We start from the raw sequence: 22914 nt of genomic DNA, 5'->3' as shown, positions 1-22914 counted from the left end.
TGTACTTGGTTGTAAACCCACAGTGGCTAACCCACTGATCGGCGTCAGACCTCATGTAACTGGAGAACACGATGTGCGGGTTTCCCTTTCCTGCCCAGTTGGGCTTCAGAATCGGAAGCTCAGGCTTTTCTGCGCCTGTGGAACAGTGTTAGGAGCCCCTGTCGGTCCCTTTTGGCGCCTGATCCTGTTAGTGAGTAGCTTGAAAAATGGAGGTGTAGACTAGAACAGGCGTGTTCTGGTCAGGTGTGCCAGCTGTAGGCAGGGTGCTTTTCTTGAGCGTCACTCCTGTTCTCCAGCCTCTGACCTGAGGTGCCGGTGACGAGGGTTGGACAGTGCTGGTTACTGCAGAGAGGCTTCCACGGACAGCATCCTCCAGAGCCAAAGCAAACACCCGAATGGGAGTTTGGGAGAATGTACAAAATGTGAAAAACTGAAATGAACAGTCTGTCTAATTTGGAGACATCGAGTAGATATTGCCAAACGCTGAAGCCAACATTATTCCAAAGCCAAATAAATGACTTCTGTAGAAAACTGAGATTTTGATTTTAATTCATTATCAGGGCCATGTGAAAACCTCTCAAATAAACTTATTGTGATGGTCTCTGCTGGCGTACATACAATCACTTAAAAAAGCTAAACACAGTTCATTTAATGTTATGAATATAATCTGCAAACAGCCCTACAAAGATCAGAATTTTATTTAATCTGTTTTGTATTCAGATTTTTTAGAAATGGTTGACAAATATACCTTTGTATTTTTATTTCAACTTCTTTTCTATGTATTTGATTATTTGGAATGCCTAGTTTGGAGGCATTGAATGGACAGCTTGCTCATATATGATTGCAACATTTTCATATACAATGATAGGCACCTATTTTTCTTCATTAGTGTAATGTATAAAACAGATTTCCATTCAGTTCGCATCTAAACAGATCACTGAAAAGGATCTAGATGATTTAGTTTTTAGTGAACTGACTGGGTAGGTCTTGGTGTCATTTGCTTACAAATGAGCTGCACCATATCAGAAACTCGTGTGCTACGTGTAGGCTGTGTTGGTGAAAGAACATCTAAAGTGAGTGATGGAAATAGGCTACCACATTAAGCAATATTAACCAAATGAGCTACTTTTTCTTTACTGTGGGACTTAAAAGTTGTGCTGAAAATGTTAACAAATTATTAGTTATATAAAAATGACCAAGTTCCTGTTATACAAATGGATTGATTCAGCCAGGCACTGTACATATTTGATTACAGATAGTAAGTTAATCTTATGAGCAGGATCTGTGATAACCATTTTTCCCATGAGCTTATAAGGCAAAGAAAGGTTGGCCTGGATGACACAGAGAGTCTGACCCTACGTTGTGCTCGTGGTCAGTGTGGCTGTGGCTGATTGGTCTATAGTTTGAGTAAACTGGAGCAGCCTTTGAAGGGCCAAGGCTGGTGACAAAGTAGTTGCGTCAACATTTCCACTGAAGTGCCCTCTAGGTGAGGAGTCTGGGGCAGTCTCGCAGTATCTTGGGCACACATTTTCAAGCCTGGGATTTCTATTTGAAACACTTGAACATGTTTGATTTTATCATCGAACGGTCTTAATCAGTTAATTATTATCCCCAATTTGCAGATGGCAAACTTTCTCAATTATTACTTCTTGCTGGAATCTGGAATTCTTATGCTGACTTTTGAAAAATGCCTCTCCTCTTTTTGATACACTCTCCAGTAATGTGTGTTCAGATCTTCTGAACTAGGCAGACACTTCAGAAAGTTCATGGAAAAACTGAACAAAATGTTTATTTAGGTGCAAAAACTTTTGACATACTTGCATACATTTTTCACCGTATGTGCTTTTCATGAACTTTTTAGTACCAATCTCCTGTTTTTTTTTTTTTTTTTAATCTGGATAGCTAGAAGTGCTTGAAACTTGCATAGCAGTCTTTTGCATAGCAGAGCTATTTCATAACTGGGTTGGGATATTTTTCTTAAAAGAGCTGAGGACTAAAAGAAGGCTAAAGAAAAAGTAACAAGGAAATAGCCCATAATTGAAATAAAATATAAGTTTCTATTGGATTTCTAAATCCCTGAATCCAGCAGCAAAGAAACACTAAGGAGTATTGTGAAGACCCAGGCTTTTTTTTTTAAGATTTATTTATTTATATTAGAAAGTCAGAGGTACAGAGAGGAGGTGAAACAGAGGAGGATATTCTGTTCTATGATTCACTCCCCAATTGACCACAATGGCCAGTGCTGTACCAATTCGAAGCCAGGAGCCTGGAACCTCCTCCAGGAATCCCATGTGGGTGCAGGGTCCCAAGGCTATGGGCTGTCCTTGACTGCTTTCCCAGGCCATAAGCAGGGAGCTGGATGGGAAGTGGGACTACCAGGATTAGAATTGGCACCCATGTGGAATCCTGCTGCATGCAAGGCGAGGACTTTAGCCACTAAGGCTACTGCGCACTGGTGTGGCCCAGGCTTTTAAAATTTAAGCAAACACTAGCCATAGTGAATTGACTCCCCTGGGATAATTCACTCCTAGTTAACCTTTTTAACAAACAGATGCAGCTTCCTAGTTCACATTCTGAAGATACTCTGTGGTCTTATCCACAGCTGCTTGGTAGGGAAAAGTTACTGACATCCTTGAGTTTTTGTTGCTTCTGCCATAAAGACTTGTCACACACTTAGAGCTTCGATAACATACATGTGTTACTTATGGTTTTGGAGGTCCATAGTCTACAAAAAGTGGTAGTGGCTGATTCCTTCCAGGAATTTCTTTACCTGTTTGCATTTCTTGGGCTGGGGTGGGGGACTGTTGGAAGTCCTTGGTTTAGGATCTTTCATTATTTTAACTTTGCTTCTGTTGTAGCATTGCCCTCTGTCTCTGATCTTGTTCTGCTCTTTTGAAGACCATGATGATGAGATTGGATTTACCTGTTAGACCAGGACAGTCTCCCCATATCGATGTTTTTTACATAATTACATTGCAGAGTGCCTTTTACAATGTGGAGTAGCGTGGGATTCTGGAAGTCAGGGTGTGGATTTATTTGCTTGGCTGTTTTCAACCTGCCAGAGGAGACTGGATGACCCTGGGCGTTTTACAGTGATTAAATGAGATGACCCTGGGCGTTTTACAGTGATTAAATGAGATGAGTCTTCTGTACGCACTGGTTCTGCTAAAATGTGCCTGTTGCCAGAATACTATACCGATTGTATTCAGCTTGTTGGCAATACTGAGTGTGGTATAGTTCTATAGGGCTAGTCTACATGCAGTGAAGTGGTTCCATCAGAAAGAGGAAGAGAAAGTGTGTACAGGAACGCTGGGCTGGAGAATAGATTGATACTGCCCTGAATGATACTGTTTAAAAGAACTTTGCAAAGGGTTGGCATCACGATGTAATGGACCGTACCACTGATCTCACTCCTGGCATCCCATATCAACACTGGTTCAAGTCCTATTTACTCCATGTCCCAATCCAGATTCCTGCTAATGCCCCTGGAAAAGTGGCAAAAAATGTTCCAAGTAGTGGGGGTTCCTCACCTGCATGGGAAACCTTGGATGAAATTCTGGGATTGTGGCTTTAGTCCTGGCCAATGTGGCCAATTAGGGAGTGAACCGGGAAATGGAAGATCGCTGTCTCTCCCTTTCTGTAAGTTTGCCTTTTAAATAAGTCAATAAATCTTTAAAGATATATATATATATATATATATATTAAAAACACTTAGAGAGTAATCTCCTTGACACCTGAGCATTACACAGAGAGGACACGGAAGCCTGGGAGTTGGTGAGGACACCTCACACTCCCAGCTGCTTCCCAGGTGCCCGGGCCTTGGTAATCCTGCTTTTTAGCACAAAGGAGACAACCGGGTTATCACTGAGGAATTTGTGTCAGACATTTAGTGAAGGAAAATTCCGAGGTAAAACAACAACAGCAACAAATTCAAATAAAAATGTAAAGCTGAGTTTATATATATAAAAAAACGATTAATAAAATACAAATTGTACAGGGTTAGAACAGGAAAAAAGCAAAGTAAATCTATAAACAGAGGAAAAACTTACATAACAGTTTTGATAGGAGAAGAGTGAATTTATCGAATGTGGGGTTCTGTTTGATCAGTTTGGAAGGTGACTCTCCTAAAGAAACAATGGCTTTTTATCTGAGTGCTCAAATTCTGTAAGTTGGCTGTTGATTTATTTTCTGGTGGTTTATGATAACTAATCTGGGGATGTAATCAAAGGACTACTAATCCCTCATGCCTGCCATCCAGGTTATCTCTTTGTGTTCCTACAGCCACCCTCCTGTTGTCTCAGAGTAGCTTTGAATTTCCTGGTGTTACTATAGAATTAAAACAGTAGATAATCTGATTAATGCTTTTGCAGAAACTTTACATTCTGGTTGTTTTTCAATAATAACAGCTACCTGAACAGATAGATATTCAGGGACCAACTATCTTTACGAGGCACTGGCAGAAGGGGGGATGACCTTTTAGTCAGTTTCTTTTCTTTTTTTTTTTTTGAGCATATACTTTCTTTTCATTGCATTTAATTTTATAACAACATTTCATAGTCTCTGATGTTTGAATCTAGGCAGCATAAGAAGGCTACAGGTGGCGTTATTATCCTGGCTCTGTGAATGTGGGGAGTGATGTTGAGGAAGGCTGAATCAACGATGAGTGGATTAAGCAGCATTTGAAATGAGGCCATTCCAGACACAGCCTGAGAGTCCAAAGTTAAAAATGCTCCAAAATTATGCCTTTGTGAGTGCTGGCATGATACTACAGGTAGAAAATTCTACCCTTGACTTCATATGATGGGTCATAGTGAAAACGCAGATGCTGTAAGTATATTTATAAAATTAGCTGTAGCCTGTATGTAAAAAAGTGCATTTGAAATATGAATGACTTTAGTAAACTTAAGTCAAATCCACAATCAAAAAAGTTCAAACTTCTGAAAATCTAATCATTTTTGGTAATGGATATGCAACATGTATTACTTTCTCTAAAATAATAATAATAAAGAAAAACAGAATAGAATTCCCACCAATTTCTGTACTCAGAAATTTAAAAAGTATACACATATTTCAGAAATTATTACAACATTGGCTGATGCGTTGGCCTTGTGGCTGAATCCTCATCTTGAACGCACCAGGATTACATGTTGGTGCTGGTTTGTGTCCGGGCTGCTCTGCTTCTCTTCCAGCTTCCTGCTTGTGGCCTGTAAGCAGTTGAGGCTGGCCTAAAGCTTTAGGACCCTGCACCCACGTGGAAGACACAGAGGAAGCTCGTGGCTCCTGGCTTTGGATCAGCTTGGCTCCAGTCATTGTGGACACTTGAGGAGTTAACCAGCGAGTGGAAGCTCTTTCTCTCTGTCTCTCCTTATCTCCATAAATCTGCCTTTCCAGTAAAAAAAAAATTTTAAAAATAAAAATATCATAAGAATAAACTCACTTTGGCATTTGACATTTAATTTTTTTAAAGGACTTATTCATTACTTGCAATGCAGAACTAAAGAGAAAGCACCGGCACATGCAGAGACTTTTCCCTCTGCTGGTTCACCTCACAAATGGCTGCAACAGTCAGGATTGGACCAGGCCAAAGCTGGGAGTTCTATCCCTGTCTCCCTGTGAGTTCAGGGACCCAAGTAATTGAGCTACCTTCGCTGATTTCCTACTTGCATTGGCAGAATGCTGGATGGGAAGTTGAGCAGCCAGGACTCCATGGGCACACATATGGGATGTTGGTGTGTGCATTTAGTGGTTTTGCTGTGCCACACTGTTTGCTTCCTTTCTCCACATCACCCTTTCTTTTTTATTATTTTAAATTTTACTTATTGTTATTATTAGCATTTAATGATACAGTTCCATAGGCTCTGGGATTTCCCTTATTCCTTCCCCGATTCCCTCCTCCCTCACTGAGTTCCCCTATATCATTACTGTAGTATAGTTCTTCATACACAGTCATATATATGTCCATCATTATGTGCATGCACAATGGCAGAGAACCAGCATCCTGTTGTCAAGATATAGTAAACAGTTTCATTGGGAGTCCATCTTTGTCTAGAAGTAGAGATGCATACTGCATTGTATCCTCACATCTGGTTATAATAGTCTCCATCATGCAGTTACTATGCATTCCCTTTAATGAAAAGCCACAAAACAAAATCAACAACAGGAAGAAAAATAGAAATTTAGAATGCCATCAAGTTAAATAACATGCTGCTAGATATGATAGTCTCTACTACACAGTTACTAAACATCTCTTTAAATTAAAAGCCACCAAACAACAACAGGGAGAAAAAAGAAATTAACAACACCGTGAAGTTAAATAACATGCTACTGAATGACTAATGTGTCACTGAAGCAATGTAAAAGAAAATCAAGAACCTTCTTGACGAAAATGCTGCTACTGTATGATCTATGAGTAATTGAAGAATTTAATCAGAAGAAAGTGTTTTGAAGAAATGTAACAAAAAAAATCAGAATGCATGAGGTATAGTTTTTGCTGATCTTTGTTGGTGAAATGTGTCTCCTGTAGGTAACGAATAGATGGGTTTTCTACTCCACTCCCCCGGACCCTAGGTAGATGTTTCTAGAGCTTAAACTAAGTTTATTTCTGATGTCATAGGTCAGCTGACAGCGATTCTTCTCATGTTTTGCTGTCTCCTGGCGATGCATGCGTCCTCTCTCTGCAGTAGATGCGTGTGGTGTTGCTGCTGGATGCTTGGTTGGTTGATGGTGAGGGATGTGCGGAGAGCGATTTTTGTGCTCTTGTGTCAGTGTCCTGTTCATTTCTGCTGACCTTCCTCAGGGGAAACCAATGTTTTGCCTTTATGAGTGGTTGGTATTTTGTGGGAGAACCTCTGTGTTCCTTCCCCAGTGGAAGGAGTGCCTTGGTGGTTGGATCTAAACTGCTGGGTAAGTACTCTTTCCTGTGCTTCTTCCAGGAGCAGTGGGTCTTTGCCTTTGCTCTCAGGTGGCACTATTTGCTGCCCCCCTACTCCCTCCCCGCATCTAGTGCCTTTGTCCTTGTGTCAGGGCAGTTGTGTAGGGCATAGTGCCGTACTTAGAGCTGCTGCTTTTTCCCTCCTGGGACTGTATCACTGAAGGAGTCTGTTCTGCTAGTTTTCTACCTTTCTCAGATGGGGAGACCTTTAGAAAAGGGTCTATGAGTATCTGTGAGTTCATCTTGGGTCTGGATCTTGTGGTGCATCTAACCCTGCATCTTACAAGTTGGTAGAATGTTAACCAATTTCTTACCTGCTCTCAAGGTGGCCAACAACTTCTGCTTCTCCTACTTGCCACAGAGAATGCAATGCTTTTTCCTTTGTTTGTATTTAAAGGTTTGTTTATTATTTTTATTAGAAAGGCAGATATGCAAAGAGAAGGAAGACAGAGAGAAAGATCTGTCTGCTGATTCGCTCCCCAGGAGGCTGCAATGGTCATAGCTTAGGCGATCCAAAGCTAGGAGCCAGGAGCTTCTTCTAGGTATCCCACACGGGTGCAGGGTCCCAAGGCTTTGGGCCATTGTCTACTGTTTTCTCAGGCCATAAGCAGGAAGCTGGATAGGAAGTGGAGCAGCTGAGATTCACTGGCCCCTAGTGGATGCTGGCATTGCCAGCAGCAGCTTAATGTGCTATGCCACAGTGCTGGCCCCTCTTCTTTTTCTTTAATGATATGCTTACACTTCCACTCTTGTACAGTGAGATATGTAGGTTTTTATTATTTGGTAGCTGAAGTTTGATTATTTCCTTTATAAAAACAGTTTATCCACATGTTTCCCAGTTCACCTTTGTTCTCTCTTTTCCTCCACTTCTATACCCGTGCAGCTTACAGAATACATTTGCCTGCCTGTTTTCCATCCCTAACACCTCCTGGTGTGTTAACTAAAAGGTATATTCCTGTAGTTTTAAGGATTTTTACCCAGCTTATATTTCCCACATACCCAGGTTGTTGTAGCATGTAAGTAATGTATGAATATGTGCCAGTTATACATCTTTGATTTTTCATTCACTAAGGTGCTTTTTAAAGTTCTTCCTCTCATTAAATCATGTGAGTAATGTTGTTTCTGAATCTGCATAGATCATCAAATGAATTTTTTCCCTGTGCCTGTAAAGGGTTTCTTGAGTGGGTAAATAGTTCAAATGCTGTACATTTTGTTTGTAGTTAGCAGATGTTTTCCCACAATTTTGGCAAGTGTGAATCTTAATATTTTGTGAGTACTGTCTTACCTGTTCTCATCAAATATCTTATTCCTACTTAACAATTATATTTATTTTATTTATTTGAATTATGTATACATATGCACACACATTGAGAGAGCTAAAGAGAGAGAGGGAGAATCTTAGACCCATTGTTCACTCCCCAGGTACTCATATGCAGAGCAGTGTCTGGCAGAAGCCAGGCACCCTGAGCTTTGGCTCACTTACACGGGAGGCAGGACTCAAAGCATTTTCACCAACAGCTATTGCCTCCTAGGGTTCTAACTGGTGAAGCTGGGATGGGGAGTGGAGTAGGCACTCAAATCCAGGCCTCATCTATCCAAGGTGCCATATGTCTACCCTGTCTTTATTTTTAGAGTTTGGGAATTTTACTCAAAGATGCCAAAGTCGTTTTATTATCTTGCATGCCCATTTAGTCTTCAGAAATAATTATCTTTGGTTTAAGAACTTATCTTTCTTTACTGATCTCTTGGACCTGTTTTCTAATTACCTTATTTTTATTTCCCTATATTTCCTTTTTTTGGGGGGGTAATATTTCTGAGATTTGATTCTTATCTCTTTTTTGTTTCGGTTCATCCTCTATATAATATTTTCATCTACCTGAAAGAGGAGAGGGGAAGGAGAGAGAGGCAATTGTCTTCCATCTGCTAGTTTAGTCTCTAAAGTCTGCAATAGCCAGGGCTGGACCAGGCCAAAGCCAGGAGCCAAGAAATCCATCTAAGTTTCTGCCCTGGATGTCAGGGGCCTAAGGCCATGTTTCCCAGAAAACCTGAGCCTGAGGCTGGATTGAAGCAGAGTGATTGGGACTGGTAGTGTGGGTCATAATGCCTTCCCTGCCCCTACCTTAAAGTATATAATTAGAAAGTTATGGTTTTTAACACTCAAAGAGATTTTTTTTTTCTTTGTGCTACAATTGAATCACCTTACGTTATCCAAACATTCTCATTAACTAAAGTATTCTATCTGTCTGCTATGGAGGTACTACTTTATTGACTGTGGGTCTCATTTTTCTGCCTGTTTTCCCATCCTGTGGCCACTGGGATACTTTATATAGGCTGCTTCTCTTAGTTGACTCATTGACTCTTCCTCGTGGAGAATCTATTGTGGTATTAGTGCTGCGAGGGTAGAAGAGAAAGGGGTCCCTGTTCCATGGGCCTGTCCTGGCAGATAGCCTGTCACTTCTCTGTTGGCCAACTCTCTTCTCTCTTTTTACTTGCCGGGCATCAGGATGTGGGGACATTGTGGGCTGTGCTCCTACCTACCACTTGAAGTTCTTGCTGGCATTCCCTGGTTTCTTGTTGTTAGTCCTGCTTCTTGCTGCTGTGTAGTTAATTACACAACATTACTAGTTCTCTGTCGGTTCCTCAGACCTCACTTACACCCATTTGCCCAGAGAGGCTGACAGCAGTTGTTTTGCTGTAACTGGCTTAGGGTTGGGGTGGAAGAGAAAGATGCTACATGTAGGATGCCAAGCATCCCGTATTCTCCTTCATCACAACTCGCCTGTTTCCCATTGCATCATTTTATAACTGATGGCTTGTGCACCACTGTATTTTGTGATATTACTGTAATCAGCTGGCAGCAAGGAAAGCAACTACGGTTGGAAACATTTGGTATTTATCTTGTCCTTGTACCAGAAAGTTGACAGATGGACATTTATTATCTTAGCTTCAGTGCCTCAAAATGCCTGGGTGAAAGCCTTTGCAATTCTTTTAGCCCCAAAATAGCTGTGTCAGCTCCTGCTGTCATGCTTATATTCCAGGTGGGGTAAAAAAACGGAGTAATCAAAGCACATACTTTTCCATTTGACTTAGCTTCGCCTGAAAACTTTCATGGCAGTTCTGTATTATGATTTCCGTTATAGATCATTAGCTCTCATCTCCTCCAGGTTTTCATAGTTTTTCTATCTTGGACCCATCAGTGTGTGTGTGTGTGTGTGTGTGTGTGTGTGTGTGTGTATACACACATTTATATATTTATATATATGTATATAATCTCTCTCTTTCTATATATATATATTTTTTTTTGAGTCAGTCTTCTAACACAAAGGATAATGGACAATGGGAGACAGAGTCTCTGCCCTGGAATTCACAGTAGGAAAAGAAGATTGGGCAGTTTTCATAGTGAATATTTTAGACGCACATTTAAGGCCTGATTGTTGAAGGTCTGATTGCATTGCAAGAGCACAGATATGCTTTATTATTTTAAAAATGAAACGCTATTAAGTGCCAAATGGGAACTCTAGGCTCCTTCTGTGAAAAAAAAATCATGATTTCAAATATAAATGATTGAATTACAGATTGATTCACTTTAATATCATTTATTTCATCTATATGTATGTAGTTTTATTTGCTGAACAATTGCAAAGTAAATTACTCCATTATGACAATTCATTCCCACTTTATGCCTCAGCATAAAGACATTCTCTTAAATGGCTGTTAAAGCATTTTAACAGTAATTGTGATTTCCTAATGTTTGCTATGACTAGTTTATTCACATTGGTTAACTTTCCCCAGAAAATGTTTTCATAGCTTTTTATTTTTGCACTGTGTTCTATTAAGGGCCACACTTTGCATCATTAGATGTCATTCAATCTTTTAGAAGTTTTTCCTTCTTTACTCCCCTTTTCTATACAATAGCTTATTGAGGACATCACACGGTTGTTCCTAGAGTACAAGGCATCTGGAATTATTTGTCTTTTGTTTTTCAGGGCTTTAAAATAAAAAGCTCTTCTTCTCTCTGGAAGTTAAATACAGATATTTTTGCAGAAATGCATCACAAAGTGTTTGCTGATTTACATGGTGTTCCATTGTAGCAATTGGCATGTGATGCTTGACTTTCGTATACTTAGTGATGCCTGTAGTAGGTTAAGGTAATTTTTCCATTGTACAGGTACTGTTTCTCCTTCAGGCTTAATGAGTAATCTATGAGCTATTCCTGGATGGTTATCTTTTTCACCATTAGCCTATTACCTAATAATGGCGTTAGCTACCATTGATATTTCTGATTTAAGTTAGTTGTATTTCTTGGGGATTTCAAATGGTGATTTGCTAATGCAGATGTCATCCTTGATGAGTGTGGAACTGAGCATTCAACTTTCTGCCATCTGTTGCTGCAGTTTGGTTGTCCTGATCTGAGATTATTATTGAAAAGGCAAGACAAAATAGTCATATGTTTCTTTTCACGAATTTTCATGAATTTAAAGAATTTATAACTTAATAATTTAAATGACATTTTTTTGGTGATTTTAATAGTAATGAACAATAAATTGTGCTTTTCTTAATTCTGTTTTTTTCTTTCTGACAATCCTAATGGATTTAGGAATTTGTGGCTGTGTTTCAATCAACAATGCTCTTGTTCTCTTTGCTTTTAAAATTGTTCTAAATTTGGCCTGTGAAAGCATTTTTAAATGGAAACAAAGAGTTGGAAGCCACATTAGAATCAGCTAACCCAAATTTCAAAGTTTTATAGTTTGGGAAACACAAGTTTGGAAGCTTTGGTACCTCATCTCATGTGTCTTAGCTGACTAAAAGCAGCACAAGAACTGTGGTCCAAGTCTTCTGAGGGTTTAGCTACTCCTCTAAGATATCTTACTCTCAATCCTTTACTAATGATATTAAGCAAAGAGAGAGAGAGAGAATGGCCCACATTTTGCAATCATACACTTTTTGTTTACTAAAAGTTACAGTCTAGTCTAGTGAGTGGCATATTATATGGATTCATTATCAGCTTCCTTGAGAAATGCTTTGAATGGAAACAAAGTCTCATTGTAGGCTGGTCATGAGATCTGTCAGATGTATGAGTTTGAGTCCTATAGTTTGTTATGTGGAAGTTCAATTTACTGTAATGTCACATTCAACTTATTCCCCAGAGTTTTGAAAACTTGGAATTCATCACTGTTGTAGAGAAGTAGTGATTTCACATACAAATGTGAATTGTGGGTTTCTCCAAAAGCCTTGCAGATCCCTAGCACAATTGGCCCCACAATGTGATATGGCAACAAGTGATTAGAATGGGAAAACTTTTTAGGTATGCATACTGTTTCCAGATCTGGGCCCTTTCCAAGTGTGTCTTTTAGATGCATATAATTGGATTTCTGGGAATGGGCTGCCTTTTTACCTAGCTTAGAAGCTTTTGAGATGCTAAATCTTGAGATACAAGTAAAATTCTAGGAAAGTTCTTGAGAAGAAATTCCAGTTTAAGGTAGTGTCAATATTGCAGACACACATAAGCAGCCAGAAATTGGGAAGCCCAGAGTTTTTCTGCTGCTACGACACGATCTTTAGTAACTTTATTTCGAAAGGGAAAAATCAATGACCAGATGTCAACTAGACATTTTCGAGGCTCCCGGAAAGATTGTTTGGAAACTATGGGTTTCCTTCCTGTCTTGAATTATGAACCTCATGTCAATTTCATGTAAGTTAACCTAAGGAAGAAATAATGATATGTATGTGGTGTGTGGGGCTCTGATTTTTCTTGATGAGTGTGCTGCCCAAGCAATCCATTCCCTATGGAGATTCTCACCTAAGTATTCTAATCTAACTAGTCTTAATATGAGTTAGAATCTTCATAGGAAATGGTAAATTAACAGGATTTTATAACCATAATTTTAAGGAAATGCCATTTTTATAACAGGGAAAACACTGAGTAAAGTTAGAGAAGGATGTTTCACTACTTAGGAGAAGGCTTCCTTGTGAGAGAAGATCTAATATGTCTAAAGGCCAGTTTAGATTGTGCTTCAAATATCTGTATTGTTTATCACCACCAGTAGTATTAGTAAATTGAGAATATAATGTTTGAATTTTTGTATCCGGTAGCCAAAGCGACTTAAATTTATTTGATGAAATAAAAATTGTTATTTTATTTTTATTGTTGTTTACATAGTTCAGAGGGCTGCACACCTGTGGGGACTCTGATTACTGAGAGGACAGTCAGGTATGGAGGAAGGTGGGTGGGACAAATGTTTCAAGTTTTTTTTCTTTTGTGTCCCCAGGGGAGCAGGGTGAACTGGTTACTACTTGCTGTCAAACTATGGTAGCACCCAGGGATGGGGGACAGTCCTTTGATGGCGCCTATGTTAGCACCCAGGGATGGGCATGGTCCTCCAATGGCACTATATTAGCACCCAGGGATGGGGGACAGTCCTTTGATGGCGCCTATGTTAGCACCCAGGGATGGGCATGGTCCTCCGATGGCACTATATTAGCACCCAGGGATGGGGGACAGTCCTTCAGTGGCGCCTTGGGGACCTTGATGAGATGAGTGTTCTGAGGGTGTTACTTGAGTGGTTTTAATAGTTCTGAGAAGTTGTTAGTTTGGTATCTCTGGAGTTGAGAAAATCTTTTCAAGGTCTGTTGGTTGAGTCCATCTTAGTGCATCCATAGACACAGACCCAGGTTTAGTGGTAAACCTTAGCCAGATGAATTGTCCAACCTGTTCTGCATTCCTTCCTCTGAGGAGGCAGTTGACGTTCGCTGCAGGGACCAGCTGGCTGTTATGTCCCCATGTGCATCTGGCCATGCTGTCCACTGCACAGGCATCAGCAACTGAGGAGTTCCAGTTCTAGAACACATCCTGTGATTTTTCTCATGGCCAAGGTCTGCTCCAGCAGTTGGCGTGTCTCCCAGGAAGCCAGGGTTTGAGTTTCCTATTGTTCATTCAGTAATTTGTATTTTTTGAAACATGGTAGTGGAGGTTTTTCTGCCCCACCTCTGCCTCCAGGGACATTCATCTACTATTCCTCCAGGGATTTGGGATTTTCTTCTTCCAAACCCATGCTAAGGGTATGAGAAATGGTCTCTGGCAGGTTAGACGAAGATTCGAAAGCATAAGTGGATCCATGTACCCTCTGCCCGTATTTCTGCAGACTCTGGCTGGGTTAAAACTTAGCACTCCCTGTGTTATCTCTAGCTCTTGCTTTTGTCACCTTACGGAGAAGTGTGTCTCTTGCATGTTGATATGTGGCCTCCCAAGTCCTCGCAGAACTGACTGAGGGGCTAGCTCCTCACAGTTAACACGTGCAGGGTCTACTTCAGTGAGTCTGAGGTAGTTGCTGTTCAAAATGCAGCTGTCCAGGCCTGGCTTTGTGGCTTAATGTTTTAAGCCATTGCCTTCAAAGGTGGCATCCTTATGAGCACCGATTCAAGTACCAAATGTCCTGTTTCTTATCCAGCTTCTTGCTGGTGTGCCTGGGAAAGCAGTGAAAGATGGCCCAAGTGCTTGGGTCTCTGCCACCCATGTGGGAGAGCTGGATGAAGCTCCTGTTTTCTGGTTTCCACCTGGCCTATGCCTGCATGCAGAGACAATTGGAAAATAAAACGGTGGAAGAAAATCTCTATCTCTGTCTTTGTGTAAATCTTTCTTCCAAGTAAATGAAATAAATCTTTTTAAAAAATGCAGCTCCCGGTTTCTTTATTTGAGGTTTCTCATGCAGGTGGGGTTCAAAGCAAACCCTTTGGGAGACCCTCCTGCGCAGCGTGCACTGTTCGTTGTTGCAAAGATTGGCAGGTGAATTTAAACTTTATTTATGATTAGTCCTCCTCTGAGAATGGCAACCATACTTCTTTCTTGTGTATAATAGGGATGGATTTATGATTTTTATGGAAACCAGGTGATGTTCTGCCTGGTGGGCTCGTCTCTCAAGTCAGACAAAACTCAGTGATTTTCATTTTAAGATTGCTTGCCTGAGGCAATGAAAAGAATTGAAACATGTGAGGGACTGTGTTCAGGGTCTTGTCAGGAGCTGGAAAGTTAAGCAGTTTAACCTCCTTAGATTGGTTTCATTTATGTGTATTCAGATTCTTGGGATAAAACCAGATTAAATTGGATTTTAAATATATGAATCTTTGTGAAGATTTTCAAAGTTTTTCAAACATTGTTCATGCAGATTTAAAGAAAAAAAATCTGGAAGATTAAACATGGTTTAATCTTGATCACTGTGTTAATTCTTTTTCCATATAATCATTGCCTCTTAGGGTGAAAAGTTTGGACCATTTGCAGGAGAGAAGAGAATGCCCGAAGATTTGGATGAAAATATGGATTACAGGCTCATGTGGGAGGTAGGATTGGGACTGTTAGTTGAAGCATTAAAAATATGCTCTTATTTATGCTATTTAATATGTTTTAAGGATTTGATCATTGAAATCAGCTCCAGTGGAGTATTTATGTTTTGAAATGTTTTAATTTTTAAGAACCTGAACAACATGAAAGTATACCATTTTTAAAACAGGATGTTGAAATATCTTAGTTAACAAGCTCTTTTTTTTATTATTTGGAGTATAGAACTAATTATTGAATGAGACTTTCCATATATATGGATGTTTGAATTTTAAAGTAAGAATTCCCAAGACTTAGAATTGAGTTTTATCAATGAAACTTCACTTCAACTTATTTTTCCCTTGAAGTTCTGATTGTATGGAACCAATTCTGAGTTCCCGGAGTTGGGCTTATAGTGCTAGTGGTTCCGGTGGACCAGACCTGGATTGCCCTTTCCCATCAAAGAGCTTGGAGGCACTAGTCAGGTCACACCTGCTCTGTGTGTGTGTGTGTGAGAGAGAGAGAGAGAGAGAAACACCTCCATTAGCTGAGGGCATGACAGCAGTGACAGCAGGGAAGAGTGCCTCCTGGCATCCAAGTCAGTGTGGTTTTCAGCAGAGCAGTTTAGAGCCTGCAGGTGGCCCATGTTTCAGAGCACTCACTGACCAGCACCTCTTTATTCTTGAACTGGCCAGCAGGTCTTGAGCTCTGTGTGCAGAATGACTGAGACTTGTCTGTCTTTCATACTTCTTGATAGCCTCAGGTTTTTCCTTTAACATTACTTATTTTATCTCTTTGAAAGGCAGAAAGAAAAGAGAGAGATTGGGAGAGACAGAGAAAGCTGTATCTTGTACCTGCTGGTTCATTCCCCAATGTGCACAAAGACGGAGCTTGTCCAGGCTGAGCCAAGAGCCAAGGGCTCAGTTCAGGTTTCCCAGATAGGTGATGGGACCCAGGTACTTGAACACCACTGCTTAGGATGTGAAATATTAGGAAACTGGACTCAGAAGCAGTTTACACTTGAACTGGGGTTCTTCTGTGTGGGATGTGAGTGTCCCAAAGTGGTAACCTAACCATTGCACCAAATATTCATTCCTAAAATGCCTAGTTTTAAATTTTCTTCTTAAAATTAAATATATTAACAGAATTCTGGATTTCTCAGAGCCCAGATCAGGTGTAGAGTTTGGGGCTGGGATCGCATCTGACTGTAATTGCCTCTCATTGACTGGTGAAATGGGTTCTTTGTTGCATTCTCTTCTTCCCTTAACTATTGCCTGCTCTGCCTGGTGTTTTGGGGCTGAGCTAGCCTTTTCTTCACCCTCTGCTCCCTCAGATTCTCTCAAAGGCCAAAATCCATTTAAATCCTGTTGGTAACACTCTCAGTAATCCTGTGTTTTAAAATCTCCAAGATCTTCCCTTTTTGTAGTAATTTTTCAGGTATGTCATGCCACAGTATAAATTCCTTGTTTCCAGCACTGGCATAAGGCTTCCAACACATCTTTTGTGATGTGGCACCTGCAATTTAGTCACCTGAAGAATGCCGCCTTCTGTGTGTTCTTCTTGCCACCTGCTGTGGCCGTTATGCAGGTGTTCTATAGCAGCTGCTGGGGAATCCCTTATCTTATTTCTCCAGGCAGCTCAGCCCTGTTGGCTGTGCCTGTTCTCCACCTTTTTCAAAGTGGTCCTCTGGCAATGTAGAAATTGGCCTGGTCAGTTCTGAGTGAATGGTGTCATCTTGAGTAGGTCATTCAGTCTTCAACTTTGCACCTACTTTGAGATCACCTGGATATCTGTCTTCTCTCTCTCTCTTTCATGCTGTGACTGTGAATGCCTCATACTGTGAACAGTTTATTGACACTGCTGGGTGTTCAGTAGTGTGATGCATTGTAAGTGGAGCAAAACGATATGTCACAGTCCAGTGATGCTGGGTTAGGCCCCTTTGCACAAAAACCTCTTATTGTATAGCAGTTAATGCAGAGTTCCAAAGAAGCAGATGAAAACTGGAGATTCAAATGAAATGTCCTAATTCTGAGTGACATTTTTATAGGAAAATTCAAATGATTTTACTTTGATATAGATCAATAACCTCCTATTATATTATCTTTAACTCATGTGATAAGTAATTTATCTTTTGGAAGGAAAATTGGTAAAACAAATGAAACACATAGACCATAAGGTCTCTTTGTTGGAGCTGCAGATGTAAAAGTGCAAAGCAAAAGAATACTGTGAAAACAATCTTTCTTATTTCACGAGCCTAATAATAATAAAATGTTTTACACTGATTTGTTTTCCTAAATCCATACCCTTTAGGATTGATGAAAAATTATTGTTATTATTATTACATCTAAAGACAGCTATGTTATGAGAACAGATGAGAACAGTTAGTTATTGTCATCTATTAAATAGCTATGTATTAAAAAATGCAGCATATCAAATTTTCTTAATTTTGTTTATTATGTCATTAGAAAATATTTTATTCTTTTGGATAAAACATATGCAAAATATAACAATCAAAATGTATATTTTTTAAAAAATAATTATTATTTTCTTCTTTTTTGATTTATTTATTTTTGTTGGAAAGTCAGATATCCATGAGAAGGAGAGACAGAGAGGAAGATATTCCATCCAATGATTCACTCCCCAAGTGGTTGCAATGGCTGCAGTTGAACCAATCCTAAGCCAGGAGCCAGGAGCGCTCCCACGTGGGTTCAGGGTCCCACGGCTTTGGGCTGTCCTCTACTGCTTTCCCAGGCCACAAGTAGGGAGCTGGATGGGAAGCAGGACCACTGGGATTATAACTGGCGCCCATATGGGATCCCGGGTGTGCAAGGATGGGGCTATGCCAGGTTGAAGCCAGGATCTTGGGACTCCATGCCATCACTCATGTGGGTAGCCATCGCTCACGTGGGTAGCCATCGCTCACGTGGGTAGCTAGGGCTCAAGCAGTTTTCCAGGCACATTAGAGAAAGTGGGATCCCAAGTGGAGCAGCTAAAACTTGAACCTGTGTCCCTTAGGGATGCTGGCATTACAAGCAGTAGCTTTACCCACTCTACCACAGCACTGGCCCTGACAGCTTATATTTTTGTTTTTGTTTTTTAATTGGTGCAGTCACTTTTTAGAAACACTTTTGTGATTATCAATGTGCTTTTACTATGCTTACAAACATGAATGAATTTCAAAAACATGGCATACAGTGAAGTAGCTGGAGACAAAGGAGTATGATTGATTGCATATACAGTTCCCAAAGAGGTAAAGCTAATCTAGGAGATTGTAAATCTGGGTTGTGTTTGCCTTGTTGTGAGGGCAGTGATTACAAGTGGGAACCTGGGAATGCTTTCGGGGTGGTTTTTTGATCTGTGTACTAGTTTACTTAGAGTGTTTATTTTATGGTAATATATTGCACTGTATCTTTTAAGTTTCTGCACCTTTCTGTGATTATGACACTTCCACAGAACATTGCCCTACAAAAATGAATCGGAACAGTGAGATGCAAGGCCCTGAGTTCTGCTGTAGCTGAGCTGTCAGTTTGACTTGGAGCCAGCATGTCAAGAACACTTGGAATACAATACCAGATTGCAGCCCAGATGGCAATGAATGTGGTCTGTTGAATGTAAACAGGATGGAAAGCAAGCCAGGGAGGCTATCAAGTGTAGTATGACTAGGGGTTAGTAAGTGGAAGGGGCAATAGTAGTGGGTAGGATTAGAGAGATCGTTGTGGGTCAGATCTGGAGATGTACTCTGATGGCAAGAGGAAATCATTGATGGGTATAAGCAAGACAATGAAGACACACTGATGCCTTGAGAAGGTCACTGTGTCTGCCTTGTGGAGAACAGGTTGTAGGAAGGCATTAACAGGCAGGGAGACCAGTCGAGAGACTGTTGATGTGTGTGATTTCAGGGTGACCTGGACGTGGGCTTCAGTGATGCAGAGAAATGATTGGCTGCTGGTAGTGTGTTGTATGTAGGTCACACACTAGGAAGGGCTTGCTGACGGCTTGACTCTTGAAAGAGAGGAGTCAAGTATGGCTTTTAAATATCCTTCCTGAACCATATACATCCTAGGTGGTGATGTTTCTGAGAGGGCAGTTGGAGACTGAGGTTGAGAGAAATGGAAGGATGGAGCGTGTGCCACATTATAGACTGCTGGAGGGAATCTGGGCTTTGCTATTGCCTTATTGTTATTGCACAGCATCATTGAATAACTTCTATTTCATATTTAATATTCAAATAATTCTTGCTTAATAATATATTGACTGTGTTAACTTTTTAATCATTGCTATTAGAAAACATGTGAGTTGACAGTTAGAAGCAGAAACGACTTGCTGACTCCTTTAGCCACTTACTAGCTTGGGTTTGCCTACTTGGCAAACATTTTGCTTTTATGTTTCTTGAAGATGCAGATTTGACTGAAAGACAGTTTTTAAAGGCGCTCATGGGTTGATTATTAAACTAGACATTTTGTTTACATGTTTTTTTTTCTTTTTCTTTGCAGTTATTTGGTGATTGCAGCTGCTCTGTTGTTGGGAACTTGACTGAGTACCAGGTTTCCAATGTGTTTTAGTTTTGGGAAAAAATGTTTTCAATTGTTGAAAATCTTTTATTTTTCTTTGTTGTTTATGGAAGTCCTTTTAGGTGTTTGGAACAAAAACTTTTCTTCTCCAAATGTTTTTCTTTTACAGATGATAACGTTTTGTGTTCGTTCCAAATGGAACCATTTAATGTAGACATTAGTGGAAAAATACCACCTAAGAAGCCCTCTAGAAGGATGCCTGGACTCCAAAAACAAATGTCATCATCCGTTCTTTCTGATGCTAGCTCTCCAGTTAGGGAAAAAACAAAGCAAGCAAATGTGACTTTGTGACTTGTCTTCTGGAAGTTCTGCCTTTTGTGTGTGTGTGTGTGTGTGTGTGTGTGACTGTTCTTTATCTCTTGTAGAGTGCTTCCTGTATAACTGTGTCAGCCAAGCCTAAGGTATGATTAGCAGAGTGCTAGGAATTGGTCAGATAGTTGGACTTAAAAACAATATTTTCTGTCTTGTGAGAGCACTGTTACTATCTTTTGGGTTCTGATCACAACTTGTAGCACTCTAGGAATTTTATCACATAATGCTTAGTTGCAGTCCCATGTTGCCTGAGCAATAAGGAAGGACATTATGTTAAATGAGAGGAAGTTCAGTAGCATGGGCTTTGGGAAGCATTGATCAATGAGCTTAATGTTACCTAAGTTCTATCCACCTTGATAGTGGCTTAATCTTCAACTTGGTAAGCAGAGAACAGGTAGGTTTCAGACAGGCTCATGCCCCTGAGGAACAAAGAGCACCTTTTCAAGGACATTGTCACTCTCACAGATCTACCCTCACAAGTCAGAGGAAGGTGGCATCTCTCTTCCCCATTTGGCACGAGTAATGTGATTGTTCTGATCCAGTGATCATAACTTGGAGTGGGGGTAGTCAGCTTTATTTCAGACTTCACCAGAGAAGGTAGACATGTGAGCAGATGTGGTTTTCTTAGAGGATGGAGGATGGGCGGAATATCTCTTAGGCAGTATCCTCCATGAGAGTGGCTCTTGCTTGTCTTTAGCAAACCTAAAAGCTGGCTGTGTCCCAAGTGAAACAGTAGATGCTGAGTTTACCTACGTAGGCAAAACTAACCTGGTAGAGAAGATAAAACTTAACGGCTAGTAGCTGAGTCCCCGTACTTATAGCTTGCATTATTTCCAAGTTACATGGATATTTTCATTAGGGAGTACTGATAACACACTTAATGAAAGTGTTTTAGGTTAAAGGAAGTATTAAAGTAAGGAGTGTTTTTACATATGGCTAGAGGGTATAGGAAATGTTTCAAGAAGAGGGAAAATGTAAATGAAGTCAGGAAAAGTGTAAATGAATGGAGATGCATATAGCTATCAGGTTGTTATGTTTTAGAGATGTTTTCACAGCACCAATCTCAAGTGGTGTCCTAGCACCAAGTAATCACCTTAGTCCATTTTCTGTTGCTGTTACAGAATAGTTGGGCTTGGGAATTTAGGATGAAAGAGACTTTGTTTTTGGTTCTTGGTTCTGAAGGCTGGTAATGATGCTATGGCCAAAGAGCAGAAAGGAAATGAGAACTCACTCCCGCAAAGCACATGATGCTGTTAGACTGTTTCCTGAAGGCTCTGAATACTGCCCATGTGGCCACATCTCCCCGCACTACCGCATTGAGGAAATGAGCCTCCTTGTCTTACCTATGACAGGGATAAACCATATTTAAATTATGGAGCAATATCCAGGAAGTGAAAGCTGCAAATTGTTGTTGTCTGTAATGCCACTCTGATAATGTCTCTGTGCATTTTTGTGCATATGTAAAATGAAAGGGAATTTTATGAATTTTTTAAAGTATGCTTATCTGATATGCAATGGTGTCATTATTTGCTTATCTGATGAGGTCCTGGAGAAAGTTTGGACATAATTGCCAGAGACATTTGTGAATTTTTAATAGCAGCAATATCAGATAATATTCATATCCCGTAAAGCATACCCTTTTAAATGGACAGTGAGATAGTTTTCATTATAATCATATTATATGCAGTCATGACCACCATCTAATTTTAAGATATTTCATTACTCTAAAAAGAAAATTCTATAGCAATTAGCCATTATCTTTGAATGTTTTATATATCCATTAGTACAATGTACCCAATTTCATATGAAGAACAGTGTTTCTCAGAATAATTTTCTAAGCATGTTGTTTTAGTAAAAATTCAATCAACTCCTATTTAGGACCTATTGCTGAGACTCTATTGCAGATCCTCAGAAAGGAACTTTTTTTGGAAAGAAAAATAGCAGTGCAGGGAATTTTAATATGAATTGTTATTAGCTTTAGTATTTGCTGTATAAATAAAAATGAAAAGTAGTAATCAGGTTTTCTTTATTGGTAGATTTCTAATGCCCTGCTAGAAAATGAAAACAAAAGAAAATACATTTTTCAGAAAGTGCAGTGCTAGTGTAATTAGACTAACATTATTAATGGACCTTCTAATCCTGTCATAATTTTTAATTATATTCTATTTACACTGAGAGCATAAAAAAGGAAGACTGCTGGGGAGATTTGAAGTAATTCATTTGCACTCGAACATTCTGTTCTCTTTTGTAATAACGCTTTAGAAGGACTCCACTTGAACAAAATGCAGATAGCAGGAGTAATGTGGAGTGTTTCACAGCAATGCATTTTGTTATCTTCCAGAGAACTGGATGAGAGGAGTTGAGAATGTTCAGATATAGAGTAATGGTAAGGGAAGGCAAGTGCCGATTGCCCTGATTTGGTCTGTTTGTTATATTCTTATGTTGAAATACATCACATTGTATCCCACAAATATATATAATTATTACGTCTTAGTCAAAGTAATTGCATTTGAGGCTGGAACATCCTGTTTCGATGTGCCCGTTTGTGTTTGAGCTGCTCTGCTGCTGATCCACTCCCAGCTGCTGTGAGGCTGGGATGGATTTCTTGATCTTTGGCTTCAGCCTGGCGTAGGGCTGGCTGTTGGAGGCATTTGGAAAAGTTTTCTTCTTCATGTTTCTTCTGCTCTGTCATTCTTTTTCAAATGAATAAATAACTCTAAAAGAAAATCACCGTAATTGAATTTTGAGATGTTGTCATACCATATTATGTACAAAATGAACAAATATCA

The 22914-nt window shown here is 39.9% G+C and overlaps 1 protein-coding gene across 3 annotated transcripts in view; it reads left to right on the top strand.

The window, feature by feature from the left end:
* PRDM5 (PR/SET domain 5) overlaps positions 1-22914 on the top strand; it is a 161514-nt gene that overhangs the window by 1063 nt on the left and 137537 nt on the right. For all 3 annotated transcript variants that reach the window (XM_040966830.1, XM_040966831.1, XM_040966832.1), the window contains exon 2: positions 15182-15265. In XM_040966830.1, coding sequence (XP_040822764.1) covers positions 15182-15265 — 84 coding nt within the window. The remainder of the gene's footprint in view (positions 1-15181; positions 15266-22914) is intronic.

The sequence above is a fragment of the Ochotona curzoniae genome, unplaced genomic scaffold (assembly GCF_017591425.1).
Source record: "Ochotona curzoniae isolate NIBS_2020 unplaced genomic scaffold, NIBS_Ocur_1.0 scaffold_4506, whole genome shotgun sequence".
NCBI classification, from domain to species: domain Eukaryota; kingdom Metazoa; phylum Chordata; class Mammalia; order Lagomorpha; family Ochotonidae; genus Ochotona; species Ochotona curzoniae.
Note: the sequence above shows the minus strand (reverse complement) of the source record. Positions and strands in the feature narration are given on the sequence as shown.